Source organism: Micropterus dolomieu, linkage group LG06 (assembly GCF_021292245.1).
Source record: "Micropterus dolomieu isolate WLL.071019.BEF.003 ecotype Adirondacks linkage group LG06, ASM2129224v1, whole genome shotgun sequence".
In the NCBI taxonomy this organism is placed as follows: domain Eukaryota; kingdom Metazoa; phylum Chordata; class Actinopteri; order Centrarchiformes; family Centrarchidae; genus Micropterus; species Micropterus dolomieu.
This window is the reverse complement of record NC_060155.1, coordinates 28,049,987-28,066,218: the sequence shown is the minus strand read 5'-3', so window position 1 is coordinate 28,066,218 and position 16,232 is coordinate 28,049,987. Positions and strand designations below refer to the sequence as shown.

The following is a 16,232-nucleotide window of genomic DNA, read 5'->3' as shown; positions in this document are numbered from 1 at the left end:
TTAATAGTTTTTGGACAATAATGGAGCTCGAAGGCACAGAGGAATGAGATATATTAGGCTTTGGACACCCACACACAATATTGGTTAGTAGATACATTCATTGATAATGTTGGTCTTTTTGTCTTTTGAGATTTATGGAAGATTTTTTATACCAGCTCTGTAAAAACTGAGATCCTCCTCCTACCTGTGAATATTTCTTTTTCCTGTTAAAAGGAGAGAAATATGTTGACCTGTTCTGCTCATTCCTTCCACTATACTGGATCACTGCCATAAAATGTTATCTCCATGCCACTGGTTGAGCTGCCCTCTTCCTTTTTGTGTCATAATGTAGAGGGTAGAGGGCTGTTAAGACGGCCAGTCTTCTCTGTGGATGGCTCATATGTTCATGGTAATTAGACTAATGATTTATGTAGTAATGATTCATCTTATATGTAGTGCATTTAAATTGAAGTGCTTATGTTTTACCACACACCAGAAATATATATGACTCTAGCAGTACAGACCTCCTCCTCCCACTGCTCCGGTGGTGGAGGCGGGTGGTGATGGGTCCTGGTCCGTCAGTGCTCGGTACCGAATGGATCCGGTGCAGCTGACAGTGCTGCCACCATCCTCTGAACGAGCTGAGTGAAGCAGACCCTGCTGTTTGGATAAGGCTATCACCTGAAATAGGGGGATGAGCGAAATATGAGCTATTACAAAATTTGCTGCTGAGATACTTACACATCATCTGCTCTTCTCGTAGGTGGAGTGCTACTTTTACAACTGGGAGCCTTTTAACAAAAAGGCTATGAAGGGCCGCTGTCCGCAAAGCATACAGTATTGAAATTATACAATTTTATGGTGACTAAAATAAATTCCTGATCATGTTACAAAGTGCTAGTGGTCACGTTTGAGCATAACAGGCTTATTTTTCTGTCTTTTCAAATATTTTTTACCAAGGAGAAGATGTAAGTGTAACAAAATGGATTATAGAACATAAATGACGAGTTTATTTGTAAGCTCAAGTTTTGTTCACAGCTCTGGAGTTTCAGCAAAAATCCAGTAACATTGTTTTGCCAAACCACAATTCTTTCTGTACCTTCTTTTGTTAATTAATGGATTCAATGTTTGCTCTATAAAATGTTCAAAGTAATGAGGAATGGCCTTCATAACTTATCAGAACCCAAAGAGATGCCTTCAAATTTCTTATTGTCTCTCACAGCGGAATCACATTTAATTTACAATCAATATGAAACAGAGAAAAACAGGCAAACATCACATTTAAGAAGGTGGAACAACTATATTATATGTTTGGGAACATGGGACTCAATAAATTACTTAAAAGATCAACCATAGATCTGATTGCATCCCGACTAGATCACATTAAAAGGATCCATGTCTAAGCCATGAAGGAACAGGGGTTCCACAAGGCTACGTCCTGGGCCCTCTCCTTTTCTGCCTCTAACCGAGGACACTTGCTGCTGTCATGCACTCTGGGCGTCGCTTTTTAAGGCCCTCGGTACCACTTTTGCATCGTTTTCTGACGTTCCACAGTCAAGGTACCAATAAATATACTACGTCCTGTTTGACCTTCAAAATAAAACTAGTGGTTAACGTTGTGAAGAGGCGTAATTTTATTAGTTTTATGCACCAAAACTACTTTGTTAGGTTTAGGAAAAGATCGTAGTCTGCCCTAAAATAAGGTTACTTACTGCAGGTTAAGTAATGTTACTAATCATACGCCTACCTTTAGTGTTCAAAAGTGAAGCGACAGGGCTTCCTGACGCCGACGAGGCTAGACCATGCGTCCATGACAACTGTTGGACGACACCCAAATATTCCTCTAATTTCCCCAATCGGACAATAAGATTGGGGAAATCATGCATCACTGCTTGCCTGGTAGATATCTGCCAAGGCTTCACCTAAAATTCAACCCAGACAATCCGGTGTTCCTTCAGGGGAAAGACTGACACCAAGTCCTGCCAGCAGCCTGAAAATCCACATTCTCAGACTTTAACTCAAAACCTAATGCTAGCACTTTCTTAAAAAGAAAAGAAAAGTGAGTCTTTCAACTCTAGTACTCTGAACATGTTTTTGGTTGTTTGTTTGAGAGGGATACACATTTTACCACTTTCTGATGACATCTAGATCTTGTACTTATACAAATAAAGTGCATCATCATAACACATTTTTTTTTGTATTTTAACTTTTTTGTTGAGAGCCTAGTAGTAGACAGACCAGGGGAAACAACAAGGATCCTAAGCCAGAATTGAACAAGGACTCAGTTTGTGGTATGCATCCTAACCATACAGCTACCAAGGCAAGTAAAGAAGAATGATTAACCTGCATTAGTCGAGGCTGTCCACCAGCACTGAGCGGCCTACAGGGGATGGTGGTCTTCTCAGCCACTCTCAGCCACTTTTCCCTCACTGACCCGCCCCCGTCCATAATGCTGTCCTCTGATTCACTCTCCTGATCCCTGCAGCTTGGGTTCTCCTCCTCAGGAATGTGAACCAGCTGGGAGGATCCAGGCCGTGATTGGATAGACACTCTCGCCCCACCAGCCAATCCAGTGCTGCCGTTATGGGCCATGTGATTATGATTGGCCATAGGAACAGAGCTTGCTGCCAGTTTCATGTACTGAGCTGGGATGTGGGCCCCAGCACGCAGCTCTGTTTCCTGACCAGTGACTAAAGGTAGGTGTGTTCCACCACGGAGCTCTGCCTCCAGGCCCATGGCAGAAGGTTCAGAGGAGCAGCGCAGCTCCATGTTCCTCTGAGGAGATGAGGAGGAGGCTGGTCTTATTCCATCCATCACCTGCAGGGACAGCTTCCTGTTGTCATTCTTATTCTTCCATTGGCTGAGCAGTTGTTTAGATCGGGTTGAGTCCATTGAGGCGTGGATGGAGGCGTGACGCCGAGGAATGCGGCCCTCCTCCAATGAGGAGCCGCCGTGGGACCTGGAAGAAGAGGCAAAGAAACTTTGAGTGCAGAGCAAGAGGGAAGCTTCCGGTCTGAGAACTGATTAGTTTATGCTGTTGTTATTTTTGTTGAGTTAAGTAAAAGTACATCTCTCTTGGAATAAGTTTTTAGGTAGGTTTTGCTTTTATATGTAGTAGTGTTGTTGTTAGTCTTCCCCTGTGTGTCAAAATTGGTCTGATCAGCCAATATATGTCCCCTTTGTTTCTTGTGTAGTAGGTCAGTTGTATTTTTGAGTCTCTTATGTTCAGAGCTTTAGTTACCGTTTGTTTATTTTACGGGCCCAAAACTTTATCTTTATTTTGGTGTAATTTTTGGTAAATAAAAACCCTTAGTTTTGAACATCCGTTGTGACTCCTCTTTCTTAACTGCTTGGTCCCTCACAATCATCTTCGGTCTCTTCACATCCTGTGCCATGATATCCACACAAAGAATACCGAGCTAGCTTCTTCCAAAGAGTTTACATTGACCATTATACTTTTTGCGTCTTAGAGCTTGCTTGCTGAATAGTCCAAAAATCCTATGTTAGGTCTCCTAGCTAAATCTCAGGGTCTACCAGCACACTCCTGACGCATCCTGTAGTATATGTGGAACTGAATCGGCCCCAGGTCAAATTGCAATTCAACAGGCGGTGCAGTATGAAACAGTTAAACATGATATACTACGTGTAAGAAAAGTTCCATCACCTTGTTTACTCTCCCAAACCAAACCTGTGGATAAAGACTCCACTAAAGACATTTACCTTGGCAGTGTGCTGCTGCTGAAGGTCATCATGTTGTCATGGTTGCCCAGGGGACTGGACGGAGATATCACCTCCACTTCAGCACTGGCTCTTTTCAGATTGGACAGGGAGGGTTCTCGGTAGGAGGAGCTTCGCGTGAGGATGCACTCCGGCTGGTTGGAGGACAAGGTGTGGGATGTGGTCCTCGTAAGGATGGGCTCTGGTTGGCTGGGAGCCAGGCTGTGGTGACCTAGGTGGACAACAGGGAGAGGCCAAACTGCCAAATCGACAAAGATTTTTAATATTCTCACACTCATCATCTCGCATGTCAATAAGTTGTTGTTCACTCAGTCAAGTCTCTCCTGATTTGACCTTCATCAGCACCGCTCGGGATTCAGCCCAGCCCACTGCTTCCTTATGGGGTGAAATTCATATCATATTTCGAATCAGAAAATAAAAGCTTCAAAGGGTGGAAATCTACTAAAATCAATTTTTGCAAGATTGAAATTAGGTGTTGAAGGCCTGCACAATGTTTTGATAGACAGGGGCAGGAGGCAGGGGCATGTGCTCAAACCTATTGTTTTCTCTCCGCTGAAGTGCAGTCTGATAACAAGCCGTATTTAGTGGGTTAGGTGGGATTAATTGTCCTCGAGCAGTAATTGGTGTAGCATTCTGTCAGTCTGTTTTGGAGTTTCAGAGTTTCAGACCAGAGCTGCGAGACAACACTGCCAAAAATCACATGACTTGCAAGCTTGCAACTGTGTGGGCAGATCTCTGAAAAGTGGTTGTTGAAACTCAAACTCAAGTTTCAATATTTCAACATAAAAAAAATCCCAACATATGACCACCAGTTTTCGACATGTACAAGAAAACATGGACAACAAACATTTAAACAAATCAAAAAAATTTGCATGCCTTTAAAACTTAGTTTCAAGTATTTTTTAGGTTTTTTTTAATCATGTTTCAGGCTTAAGTTTCAACATTTTGAAGGTTGTTTGTATAGTTTCAAAATATGAAAGATTTGATCCTTCGATGGGCGGAGCCTGATTCGACTGTCAATCTCAGTCGAATCGTCCCAGTGGCGAGGATCATACCATTTTGGTGATGTGGGGGTGCACAACGTCTGATTTTACATAAAACTACAAGTTTTCTCCCAATAAGTTAATATGCTGCCTATTACAATATAAATATATAAACATATAATGCTGTAAATAAAATTATGAAAAGGAAGGAATCGCAATCGCCGGCATACAGATACGCACGTGATTCGACTGTCAGTCGACTATAGGCAGGACTTGACAATTCTGATTCAACTATGTAAATCCTTAGTCGGGGACAGCCCTACATCCCATACTTCCTCGGCCCCCCACTTCCTCCCTGTTCACTACTCGATGCCTGCTTGTGGGACTCCGGGGTCATTAGACTTCCTGTACTGGATCACTTCTTCTCTCATGCTGCTGAAGGGAAGCTTAAGCGTAGTCTGCTGGGATTCAAGGGTAAGCCCAGCCATCTACGAAGATGATGGCTAACACTCTTCTTAAAGTCCTCCACTGTAGTTAATAATAATCTATGACTTCATAAATCATCGACGGCCAGGAGATCATCAACAGTGGAAGGATGCCATGCTGGTAGACCATGACTTTGAACTTGCTGATTGAGGGTACTATTTTAATGAATCCAAATACACAAATTAAATAAGATTAAATCGGCTCACTTGAGGAATTTCACCAGTCTTTACTGTTTAACCACAAATGTCCAATGGAAACAAAGACATACAGGCAGCCTATTGTACTGAAAATAAGTATGGCAAATTATCAAAGTTTAAATGTCAATGAGCCGAGGTAAACATTTCATGGATGTCAACATTTCTTCTTCTACCAGCTACACACTATGTGTAACGAGACAGCTAAACTACTGTGAAGAGTGTCATTGTCATTCTGATTTTTAGGTTTAGTCAGAACGAATGATTAAAATGTTTTAGGTTGCGGATTAATGTCCAAAACTGGCTTGAAGCACAGTTGTGAACAAATTCACATTTAAGCCCAGCAAAGATCTTGTTCTCTCTACTTAGCTTTTTTCAGATTACTGACAGGACAAACATTTATTTCCCCCCTTTGATTTTGATTTTATGGCCTTTCACCTTGTTCGAAGTAATTGTTGGTATACAGTGTCACTGTGCTCATTAGCATGCACAAACTCAGACTTTGGAACGGAGCAAAGCTGAACCACAATATCCTCTGTTCATTTCCAATATGGGCTTTGTGTTGCATTGACAGGTCAGGGAGATGTGTGTGTTAAGAGACACCTGGCAGACATGGTTTTACCTTGGTGGCTGTTGCTAATTGTTGCTTGGCTGACATTTGGAAGAGAGGAAAGGGGGGGCTCTCTCAGGGTGGGGGGAGCTGGTCGACTTCTGGATCGATCCTCACTGGGCTGGAAATTCCCCACTGCGTATACACCCTGCACACACACACACACACAGTGAGATGCAGAGGAGCATGCAGACATAAAGACATAAGCACACAATTTTAGGTGTTTGTTTTTCAAGAGTTATAAACTTTTTCCAAGCATTTCTTTATCTGCCACTTTTGAAAAGTGTGTCCTAAATGAAGGAAAGACATTCAGCTCATTTAGGCATCATGTAATGTAAATAATGTTCATTCAATATTAAATATATTTACACCGAAACATTACATGCATGTTTGCATGCACAAAGGGCCTATGTCTTAACAACCAGGTAAATTATGATGCATGATCAATCTGAAGTGTTGCCCCCTTTCGGTCACATTTCCCTCAGCACTCTTGTAAAAACCAAACAACCACTCTTCAGACAGACTGTTGCTAACTTCGGTGTTGGTCAGTAAGCTTTTTAAATGTGCGTTAATCAAACATGATTTTAATGACTAAAATGACTAAATGTTAATACTAACTGTCTGGAAAGCACTGAACGGTTTATGGCCAAAATACATTTCTGATCTTCTGCTACGTTATGAACCATCCAGACCTCTAAGGTGGTCTAGGATCCAGGTCTGCTTTCTGTCCCCAGAGTTAAAACTAAACCTGGAGAAGCAGCGTTCAGTTTTTTATGCTCCGTGTATCTGGAACAAACTGTCTTGGATGACACGTCTCTTTAACATTGTGTGGAGGTCGGGTACAGTGCCCAAAGAGTGGCGGACTGGGGTGGTGGTTCCCCTGTTCAAAAAGGGGGACCAGAGAGTGTGTGCCAATTACAGGGTTATCACACTTCTCAGCCTCCCCGGTAAAGTCTACTCCAGGGTGCTGGAACGGAGGGTTCGGCCGATAGTCGAACCTCAGATCGAAGAAGAACAATGCGGTTTTCGTCCCGGTCGTGGAACAACAGACCAGCTCTTTACTCTCACAAGGATCCTGGAGTGGGCTTGGGTGTATGCCCATCCAGTCTACATGTGCTTTGTAGATCTGGAGAAGGCGTATGACCGGGTCCCCCGGGAGATACTGTGGGAGGTGCTGCGGGAGTATGGGGTGAGGGGGGCCCTTCTCAGGGCTATCCAATCCCTGTACATCCAAAGCGAGAGCTGTGCCCGAGTACTCGGCAGTAAGTCGGACACTTTCCAGGTAAGGTTTGGCCTTCGCCAGGGCTGCGCTTTGTCACCAATCCTGTCTGTGATATTCATGGACAGGATTTCAAGGTGTAGTCGTGGTGAGGAGGGGCTGCGGTTTGGTGGACTTGGGATCTCGTCACTTTTTGCGGATGATCTGGTCTTGATGGCATTATCGATCCGTGACCTTCAGCTCTCACTGGATCGTTTCGCAGAGTGTGAAGCGGTTGGGATGAGGATTAGCACCTCTAAATCTGTGGCCATGGTTCTCAGCAGGAAACCGGTGGAGCGCCAACTCCAGGTAGGGAATGAGTCTTTACCCCAAGTAAAGGAGTTCAAGTACCTCGGGGTCTTGTTCACGAGTGAGGGGAGACTGGAGCAGGAGATTGGCCGGAGAATTGGAGCAGCGGGGGTGGTATTGCACTCGCTTTACCGCACCGTTGTGACGAAAAGAGAGCTGAGCCGTAAGGCAAAGCTCTCTATCTACCGGTCAATTTTCGTTCCCACCCTCACCTATGGTCATGAAGGCTGGTTCATGACCGAAAGAACGAGATCGCGGGTACAAGCGGCCGAAATGGGGCATTCCTCAGGCGGGTGGCTGGTGTCTCCCTTAGAGATAGGGTGAGAAGCTCAGCCATCCGCGAGGAGCTCAGAGTAGAGACGCTGCTCCTTTTGCTTTGAAGGGAGCCAGTTGGGCATCTGGTAAGGATGCCTCCTGGACGCCTCCCTAGGGAGGTGTTCGAGGCACGTCCAGCTGGGAGGAGGCCTCGGGGAAGACCCAGGACTAGATGGAGAGATTATATCTCCACACTGGCCTGGGAACGCCTCGGGATCCCCCAGTCAGACCTGGTTAATGTGACTCGGGAAAGAGAAGTTTGGGGTCCCCTACTGGAGCTGCTGCCCCCGCAACCTGACTCCGGATAAGCGAATGAAGATGGATGGATGGATGGATCTTTTTAAATTGTATTCAATTGTCTTTTATGTAAAGCACTTTTGAATTTCCTTGTTGTTGGAATGTGCTATATATAAACTTGCCTTGCCTTGGCTTCTGTGGCACTGAGGAGCTGTATAGCAGAGCGTGCAGCCATGTTTTGTTCTGGTAACACTTGTTGACTTCACCGAATGTTTTGTTTGCACGGCCCCTGGCATTTTGGAGGATACTGCATCGGACAGTGTAGAGGTCTACTGATCATAGTTGAAATACACATCAATATGGAAATTTAAAGGACTATAATTAATTAGCATTTAGTTTAATTCGTGTTCCTTTTCGGACATACACTGAACATGGGTCAAGATGACCTTCACACTCTCTATGAGTTCAGCACAGAAACAAATACACTCTCTTGATTGCAAATTATATATCTGATTGATTTATGCATACAGTATGACAATAAAGCTTTTATTTTTTATAATCTACTGCAGGGAAATTACACCACAGCTGACATTAAGTCCAGTGTTTCATTTAAAAGGAACTTAACAGTGTGTGTGAGGACATCTGGCCAAGCTGAAGGTTTCTCAAACACAATAGTGCATTGACTATAAACGCCTCTGTGCACGCTTGTAGCCCACGCACGGAGGCCCACACCACAGTGTCTCAAGCAAGCATAAACAAAAGTTAAAAGCCTCCTAAGGACGTGTTGAGGGCTGTCTGCGCCTCATGGTAAAAGCCTTCTGAGGATGTAATTCAGGACTCCTTGAGCCTGTTCTTTTAAAAAAGAGCAACGGCCAATGGAGAAACTCCAAAACTTGACTGACCAATGGTGTATGACTGAACAATTTGACCTAAAATAAAAATCACAATTAATTGAACATTTTACCTCGATTACGATTATTGATATCGATTATTATTTTTGGTTGTTGTTTTGTTTGTTTTTTGCCCTCATTCACTGACAAGGTTCTTACTATAAAAATGCTCAGCTGTTAAAGCTGGGTTTATTTTTTTCAATTTACATGTCGAAAATTGATTGTCTAAATGTTAATTGATAAGGTTATGTTGACAAGCACATAACAGAGAGGTGGTTCCCCTATACTAGGCACATACTAAATTTTCACACAATTGTTATTATTAATGTGGTACAAATAATTTTCACCAACAGGGCAAACCTCAACATTTTGCTAGTTTCCTCTCATTCATCAAAGGACATCTACGTGACAGGTGCTGTTATAAGAGCGGTGAAGTTAGGTCTTTTAAGGGCAATGTGTATATAGCGAGTGTGAGAGAAGGAACGGTAGATGGTGACGGGGAAAGCGACCGAGTAAGTTGTCTGTCTGGCAGTAAATGTAGTGTAGTCTGTTAATAAAACGGATATTAACAAATGTTGTATCCCCAACTGCTGGAAAGTGAAGGCTGTTAGCGCAAGCTAAAATCTTCCGGAGCTTCAGACTCCAGTCTGCAAGCTGAGCAAGACTGGATGAGGCGAAGTCTCGTGATTACACACTGTTTACAGATTACAGTCTGTTAGAGGCTCTGAATTACGGTTTTGATTACTTTGATTACTATAAATTGTCTAGTCCTACATCATTTACTCACTCAAGTCATGGACAGATTTTCGGGTTTGCAGGGCTCTCGCTCTGCTTTGCTGTGGTCCAGCCAAAAAGCATCTAACGTCATAACAACGACATGTAGTTGAAGACATGCTGTTAGTACTGTGTGACTGACTAAGAAACATTTATGTAATTAGCAACTTTCCTGGCCCAGTGTAGAACTGATGCACTGCAGCAAACAAGTAGAGGCTGCCAATCAGCCTCAATTTATCTACTTTTCTTTTCAGTTCTACTCTGATGATGGATGATACAATGCCAAACAAAGAACCTTAAAATAGCACAATGACGCCTGTACTGTGCAAAATTATTGCCCTGAGAACAAATGTGAGTAATCATCATCTCCACATACTGTAGCATAGAAATCTTGTAACACAAATTAATGACAGACCAGTCGTTTTCCAGGCCAATAATGCTCTATTTGCATAAAAATAAGGGTCATCCATTGGTGAAATATATTTAGTTTAAAGCTGTGTTAAGTAACTGGTGATTCTGCATCATCTGATGTAGAGCTGATGTTCCGGAGCACAACCTAACATATCTGTAGCCAATGTTTCTTCCTGCAGGAGAAGCCAGAACAACAAAAGTGTAGGCAGCTGAAGAGTGTGTGTGTGTGTGTAACTGCTTCAGATCCGCTCGTGTCTGTTGGTGTGTACGCTGGACATGTCTATCCGAGAGTGTGTGGGCTCGGAGGGTGATGGTGTGTGGGAGGTATCGAATACACTGTGCGAATATCCACCAGTTTCTACACGACGACTTGAACACCCGTGTCTCTTTTCAGCCTATAAAACTGTACTGAATAATACACTGAACGTACTGCAGTGACAGTTCAGCACATCTGCATGACATGTCGTCTGCGGGTCCTTGTTATCTCTTTCAAAGATGACCTAGCAGAAAACACAGCATGGGTAGAAAAATACTCTTCTTGGATGATGCAATCCATGCAAGGTAAATTTACACTGCAGGTAACCATAGCAACTGTAGTACATGGCGAGTGGCGATATTACAAGTTAAACTGACTACGAACAAATGGTTAATAATTAAAAATACTGTAGTCTTTCTTCGATAGGGAAGCAGTGTTGGGCAGTAACGCGTTACTGTAATAATATTACTTTTCCCAGTAGCTAGTAGTTTAAGGCATTAATATTTCCACAACAGTAATTTTATTACAGTCAGTAATCCAAATAATGCTGAATTACCAGGATGCGCTTTGTCTTGTTGTCATTGACGTGTACACGCGGTTACCTGGCAGGTCAGCGGCAGTTCAAGTCATGAGGCCGGACCTGTTTTCCTTAAGTCTGCTGCTCGCCAGAAAGCTAAAGGACGAATGGAGAACGATGGAGAGAGGCGTTCTGTCGACAGCTGTAAGCACTGCCATTATTGTGTCACAGTCAAAGATGCAAAGAACATTGTCGTCCGCTATAAACTTTGTGCGACCAGCAAAAAGCTTTCAACCGCGAACAATTCTACATTTAATTTATTGAAGCATCCGCTGAAGCAGCACAGTCGCTACTGCCAGTGATGCTCGGATTCATCGGGAGAGAGTGGAGTTAAGCAACGTTTTATGTTTTGTAAAAACACTGAATCCTGCTCTTATAAATGCATGTGCTGAAAAACATTGGTTAAAAAGTTACTTTTTTTTTTTCAGCCAGTGGTGTCACCGTCCAACTGAAACACGGAGAGACGCAGCGATCGTGTCAAACAAAGTGCCTCAAACGTAGTTCAGGTTAACCAACAGCTGAGGAGGAGTTATGTTGTTTTTAACATCTTTAAATTATAAAATCACTAGGGCTGACCCAGAATAGTCGAAGATTTGATGGGCGGAGCCTGATTTGACTGTCAATCTCACAGTCGAATAGTCACAATGGGCCTAAAAAAGTAGAATCATACCATTTTGGCTATACGGGGGACCTCAACGACTCATTTTACATAGAACTCCCGGTTTTCTCCCAATGAGTTAATATACAGCCTATTATGATATTGAAATTGAACATATAGAGCTGTAAATAAAAGATTTAAAAGAAAGAAGCTTTTAATAAATCTTTTTAATAGAGGTGCTCCAAATCAGGATTTTTTGGGCCGACACTGTTCACCGATCACTGGGTCTATTTGAAGCCTTTTATTTATCATGGAGCATTATACAGTATACTGTATATTTATTTAATTAGTCCTAAAACAATGTATTAAGTATTAAAATTAACAGATGAAGTATCATGAAATGAAAACTGTTTATTTTATTGCCAGGAAACATGGGCAACAAATTCCGCTCAATCTGTCTTAGAGACTTAGCAGCCTTTGCCTGGTTACTGCGAACATCTTATAGCTTAACAAATACAGCTTTGCAACAAAAAAAGGCTGCAGCCAAAATATTCAGGAGATTAAAGAGCACAAGCATCATGAGTCGCTTTTTGTTCTGGAAAGCTCAGGCAGGTTCTGTGGGCTTTAGGTGGCAGATAGAGGGAGAGGGGGCAACAGAGAGGAGTGGGCTACGTGCATTCAGTTTTCGGCCACACTGCATGCACGTAAAACTCTGCACAAGACCAGTGAATGATAGGTGAGCAGAAAGAAAATGGTCAAAAATAATACTCAGTTTGGCTGGAAATGTACAGCTTAAGTTAGACTGAGGCTCTGCAGATTCTCAGTCACCCCCACCGCTCAAAAGCACATGATTCAGTTATCAGACTTGACAATTCTGATTCCACTATATAAATCCTAAGGCGAGGACAACCCTAAAAATCACATTTTCAATATCGTTTTTTTTTTTTTTTAATTGTCACATTTAAAATCCACTGTACATTTTGTGACTATTTCATTTAAAAAGATACTGAAAATGTTATTAGATTTAAAAGATGTTAAAAATAACAACCTACCTTGTTTAATTTTATTCAATGTGTTTTTATTACAATTACTTTCAAATAAAATAATTTTAAGATTTGGTCTTCAGAAAGTATTTTTCCAATAATCAGTCTTGAAAAAGGGGGTTCATCTTATAATCAGGTTCGTCTTATATTCAGACCAATATGGTAATATCATAACTTTTTTAAAGGGGAATAAGTAAAAAAAGGTAACTTATTACAGTCCCTGAGTAACTTGCCCAACACTGTTGGTAAGTGGCCATAATTTAAGTGATAACTGTGCCAATATAAAAAAATAACAGATTAAATAGAGGAAATGCCTACGCCTCATTCATTATTCAGCATTAGGGGTGTGAAGAGATCTCGTACCATAATGTTAAATTATGACAGTCTTTCCCGTCATGTAAAAATCTATCTCGCAATTGACATTTTTCACACGCTGTCAAGCCACACGCAGTGAAATACAAATGTAATTATAACTGATGAGATAGACTCACAGAGCGAATCAACTGCACCTAGCTGATAGTAATCAAGTTAACTTGTGTGTGGATTTGTGGGGAAATTTCTGCGTGATCACAAGTGTTTCAGTTAGTTTCGGTATCTCATGCAGTCCCAAACTGCGTCAGTCAAACGGTGTGAAGGGGATAACGTTACTACCAGCGGATCAATAACGTAATGCACAGCAGAGTAAAGGGCAGGTAGACTTCTCATTAAATGATGTCTGGTAATATTATGACTTTTCTCTGGACCTGTCAGAGAACACAGATATGTGGGAGAGATTCTGAATGTGCAGAAAGTTTTGACCATTAGCGGAAAATCTGCTGAAACACATCAAGTCCAGGATTTTCTAACTGAATTAAAATAAATAATTTATCATTGATGTGAAAAGGTGCCGCAGTCACATTTAAAAAGGTTATTTCCCCCAAATAAATAAAAAGAGAGGGAAGACTAACCCATGACTCAGCAGGGAGGATATTACATAAGCTGATCTACAGGAGAAACAGATCTGAAAGCAGCGCAGAGTGACTGAGACTTAGATTCTGGTAAAATTGGGCTATAGAGTTTGAATTGTCACTTGCCACTAGAATTTTGTGTTTCTCTTTACATAAATAAAAAACATTTTCACCATAAACTGGTGTAGAAAAAATCATCAGAATGTAGGAATTTAAATATTTAATGCTCAAAGAAGTCAGCCCTTAAAAATAGTGCTAAAATCTCGTCTCGATCTTGTGGGTTAAGTTTCTCGTCACACCCCTATTCAGCATACCTTGTCATGTATTACCCTTTCTGCATCTGATTGGGTTATATGTTGTTGATCAATTTCATTCAACTTGCAACTTGTACCACTAAATATACCAACCAACCGGGAATTTTAAGACAAAACTGATCAAGCCTATGCCCAAAATTTTCTTCCAATTACAGCTTGCATGATCTTGAACAAACCCTGGTCAACCTTTATGAAACACTAGTATCCTAAATGCCACCACAGGTCAGTTGTTGAATCAATTTAGGTCAAATCTACTGCATCATGTCTCAGAGTTATGATGAGAAGATGTCCACAAACATTTACTAATTTAATTCTGTCCAAAATTGGCCACTGCTAATTTTCCACGAATAAACCAACATGGAAAGGAACCAACAGGTTGTTGGCAAAGACACTTCAGCAGGTAATGAATGCAAGATGCTCCCTTTGCTTTATTTAATCTCAGTTTACCTAACGGGCATTACCTGAGCTGCCAGAAAGACAGAAATTATCTGAATATCACGCCCCACTGCAGGACTACTACGACAAGCTTTCATAAACATAACAGACTTTAATATGGAAGTAACTTATGGCTACCCATCAGTTGAGGAGCAATGTTGATTGTTAATGATATGATCATCCTCTGCCTCCTCGGCGTGACATGACTTCTCAAAGCAGAATGGCTTTGCATAAAGTTACTATTTTGCTCAATTTTGCGGTGTGGTTCTTCCATCTTGTTGCCTATTTCATCGCAGTGGAAACGTGTACTTAATAAAAGTTTAAACTAGACAATAAAAATTGAATTGGCCGACTGTGTTACCAGATAAACGGCGATGGCAGCTCCCAGTAACCAGCCGCAGTAGACGTCAACAGGATGGTTTCTGAACTGGATGATCCTGGTTAACCCGGCAAGGATGGCCAGCATGACGAAAGAGAATACCAGGAGAGGCTTCAGCAGCTTGGCTGAGTCTGTCAGCACCGTGTTGAAGTACATCTGAAACACATGATCTACAACTGAAACTGGCAACAATTTAAAATTTCTGCGGCATGATTTTAGGTCAGCTACAAGTCTCACTCTATATGAGTGCATATCATGAGTGTTTATTAACCACTTACTGAGATGTAGACAGCAGCAAAGGCGGCCAGAGTTGCATGCTGGGAGGGAAAAGACTTCCTATAAAGAAAGAAACCGACAAACACAGAGTGTTCTTTCTGCTAATTATCATGTTCAGACAGCTAAGGACAATGCTGAATAATTATCTGCAAGAGGGCAGTGACTTTCAAAGCAACTTGGAGGTGTGTGTGTGACTGGTGGTAACTCTGCACCAGCAGGTGTTTAATAAATGCAGTTTATGAAGGATACAAGGAGACCAACAACTCCTCTGATGTGTGTTGTGCTACTTCTTGTAGGTAGTGGTGTGGTTGTATTGGTTTACACCGGGGGTTTTCTAACTCTGTGGGGAAACTGAGACAACATCACCACTCCAAAGGTTTTCAACATGCAGCAAATATAGATATATATATATATATATATAATAGATAGATGATGTATGTTCCATTAAATGCCGAATTAGCTATTAGCAGGTCTTGTTTGCAGTGTACCCATGGATGTACAGACAACTGTCACTGGATTACTGTGATTCTGAACAAAGATAATATACATATATCTATCTGTTGATCCCGGGGAAATGTAAGTAACAGTGAATGTGAAAATTTATTAACCATGTCAGTGTGCTCAAATTTAACTGAGACTCAATGACGGCAATGGAGAAATTCTTCTTCTTTTGGAAGTGCAGAATGTCAAAGCACAAATACACAGCTCCACAAATATGTTACCAAATACATGGATATACATTCATAAAGGTTCAGAGTTTCCTGTCCCGTTTCCTGAGTGTGAAGTCATTTTTCCGACTGTGAAATCAACATGGACGCTGCTACAAAGACATGTTGGATTAACATTATCAGAGCAATGTATATTTATACTTTATGTAATATAGACCATCCCTAGCAAAGTTTTTATTATTTGTATCTTCTTATATATTTGTATACTGTTCTGTAGACTTCTTTAAGTCCCATGTAAACTTTATTCCTTTTTTTGCAATAAATATGTAAGGAGGGAAAACAATCTTATTATTCCGACAGCACATGAATGCACCATCGCTCACCCCTCCCTTTCCAAGCGAGCAGGAGAAGCATCGTGGCCGTTTCGCTCTGTCGGCTCTTGTGCTAAATAATACGTGTGGTCCTCCATTTGTCCAAATTTCACTTCTCATCTTACGACTACTAATGTTACTTGTTCTTCTTCGTACATATTTAACATAGCGCTCTGTCGAGCAA

At 41.7% G+C, this 16,232-nt stretch overlaps 1 protein-coding gene and 1 long non-coding RNA gene across 6 annotated transcripts in view; one reads left to right on the top strand and one right to left on the bottom strand.

Annotated features, from left to right (window-relative positions):
* The window catches only part of plppr4a (phospholipid phosphatase related 4a), a 39,069-nt gene that overhangs the window by 4,487 nt on the left and 18,350 nt on the right, over positions 1–16,232 (bottom strand). For 4 of the 5 annotated variants that reach the window (XM_046051578.1, XM_046051579.1, XM_046051580.1 and 1 more), the window contains exons 5-10: positions 15,012–15,069; positions 14,716–14,889; positions 6,003–6,138; positions 3,700–3,955; positions 2,323–2,938; positions 504–660 (exon numbers count right to left, since the gene is read on the bottom strand). In XM_046051578.1, coding sequence (XP_045907534.1) covers positions 504–660; positions 2,323–2,938; positions 3,700–3,955; positions 6,003–6,138; positions 14,716–14,889; positions 15,012–15,069 — 1,397 coding nt within the window. The remainder of the gene's footprint in view (positions 1–503; positions 661–2,322; positions 2,939–3,699; positions 3,956–6,002; positions 6,139–14,715; positions 14,890–15,011; positions 15,070–16,232) is intronic. The other variant, XM_046051577.1, reaches the window with a different exon arrangement.
* Positions 1–16,232, top strand: part of LOC123972241 — a 40,103-nt gene that overhangs the window by 19,022 nt on the left and 4,849 nt on the right. The window lies entirely within an intron of this gene.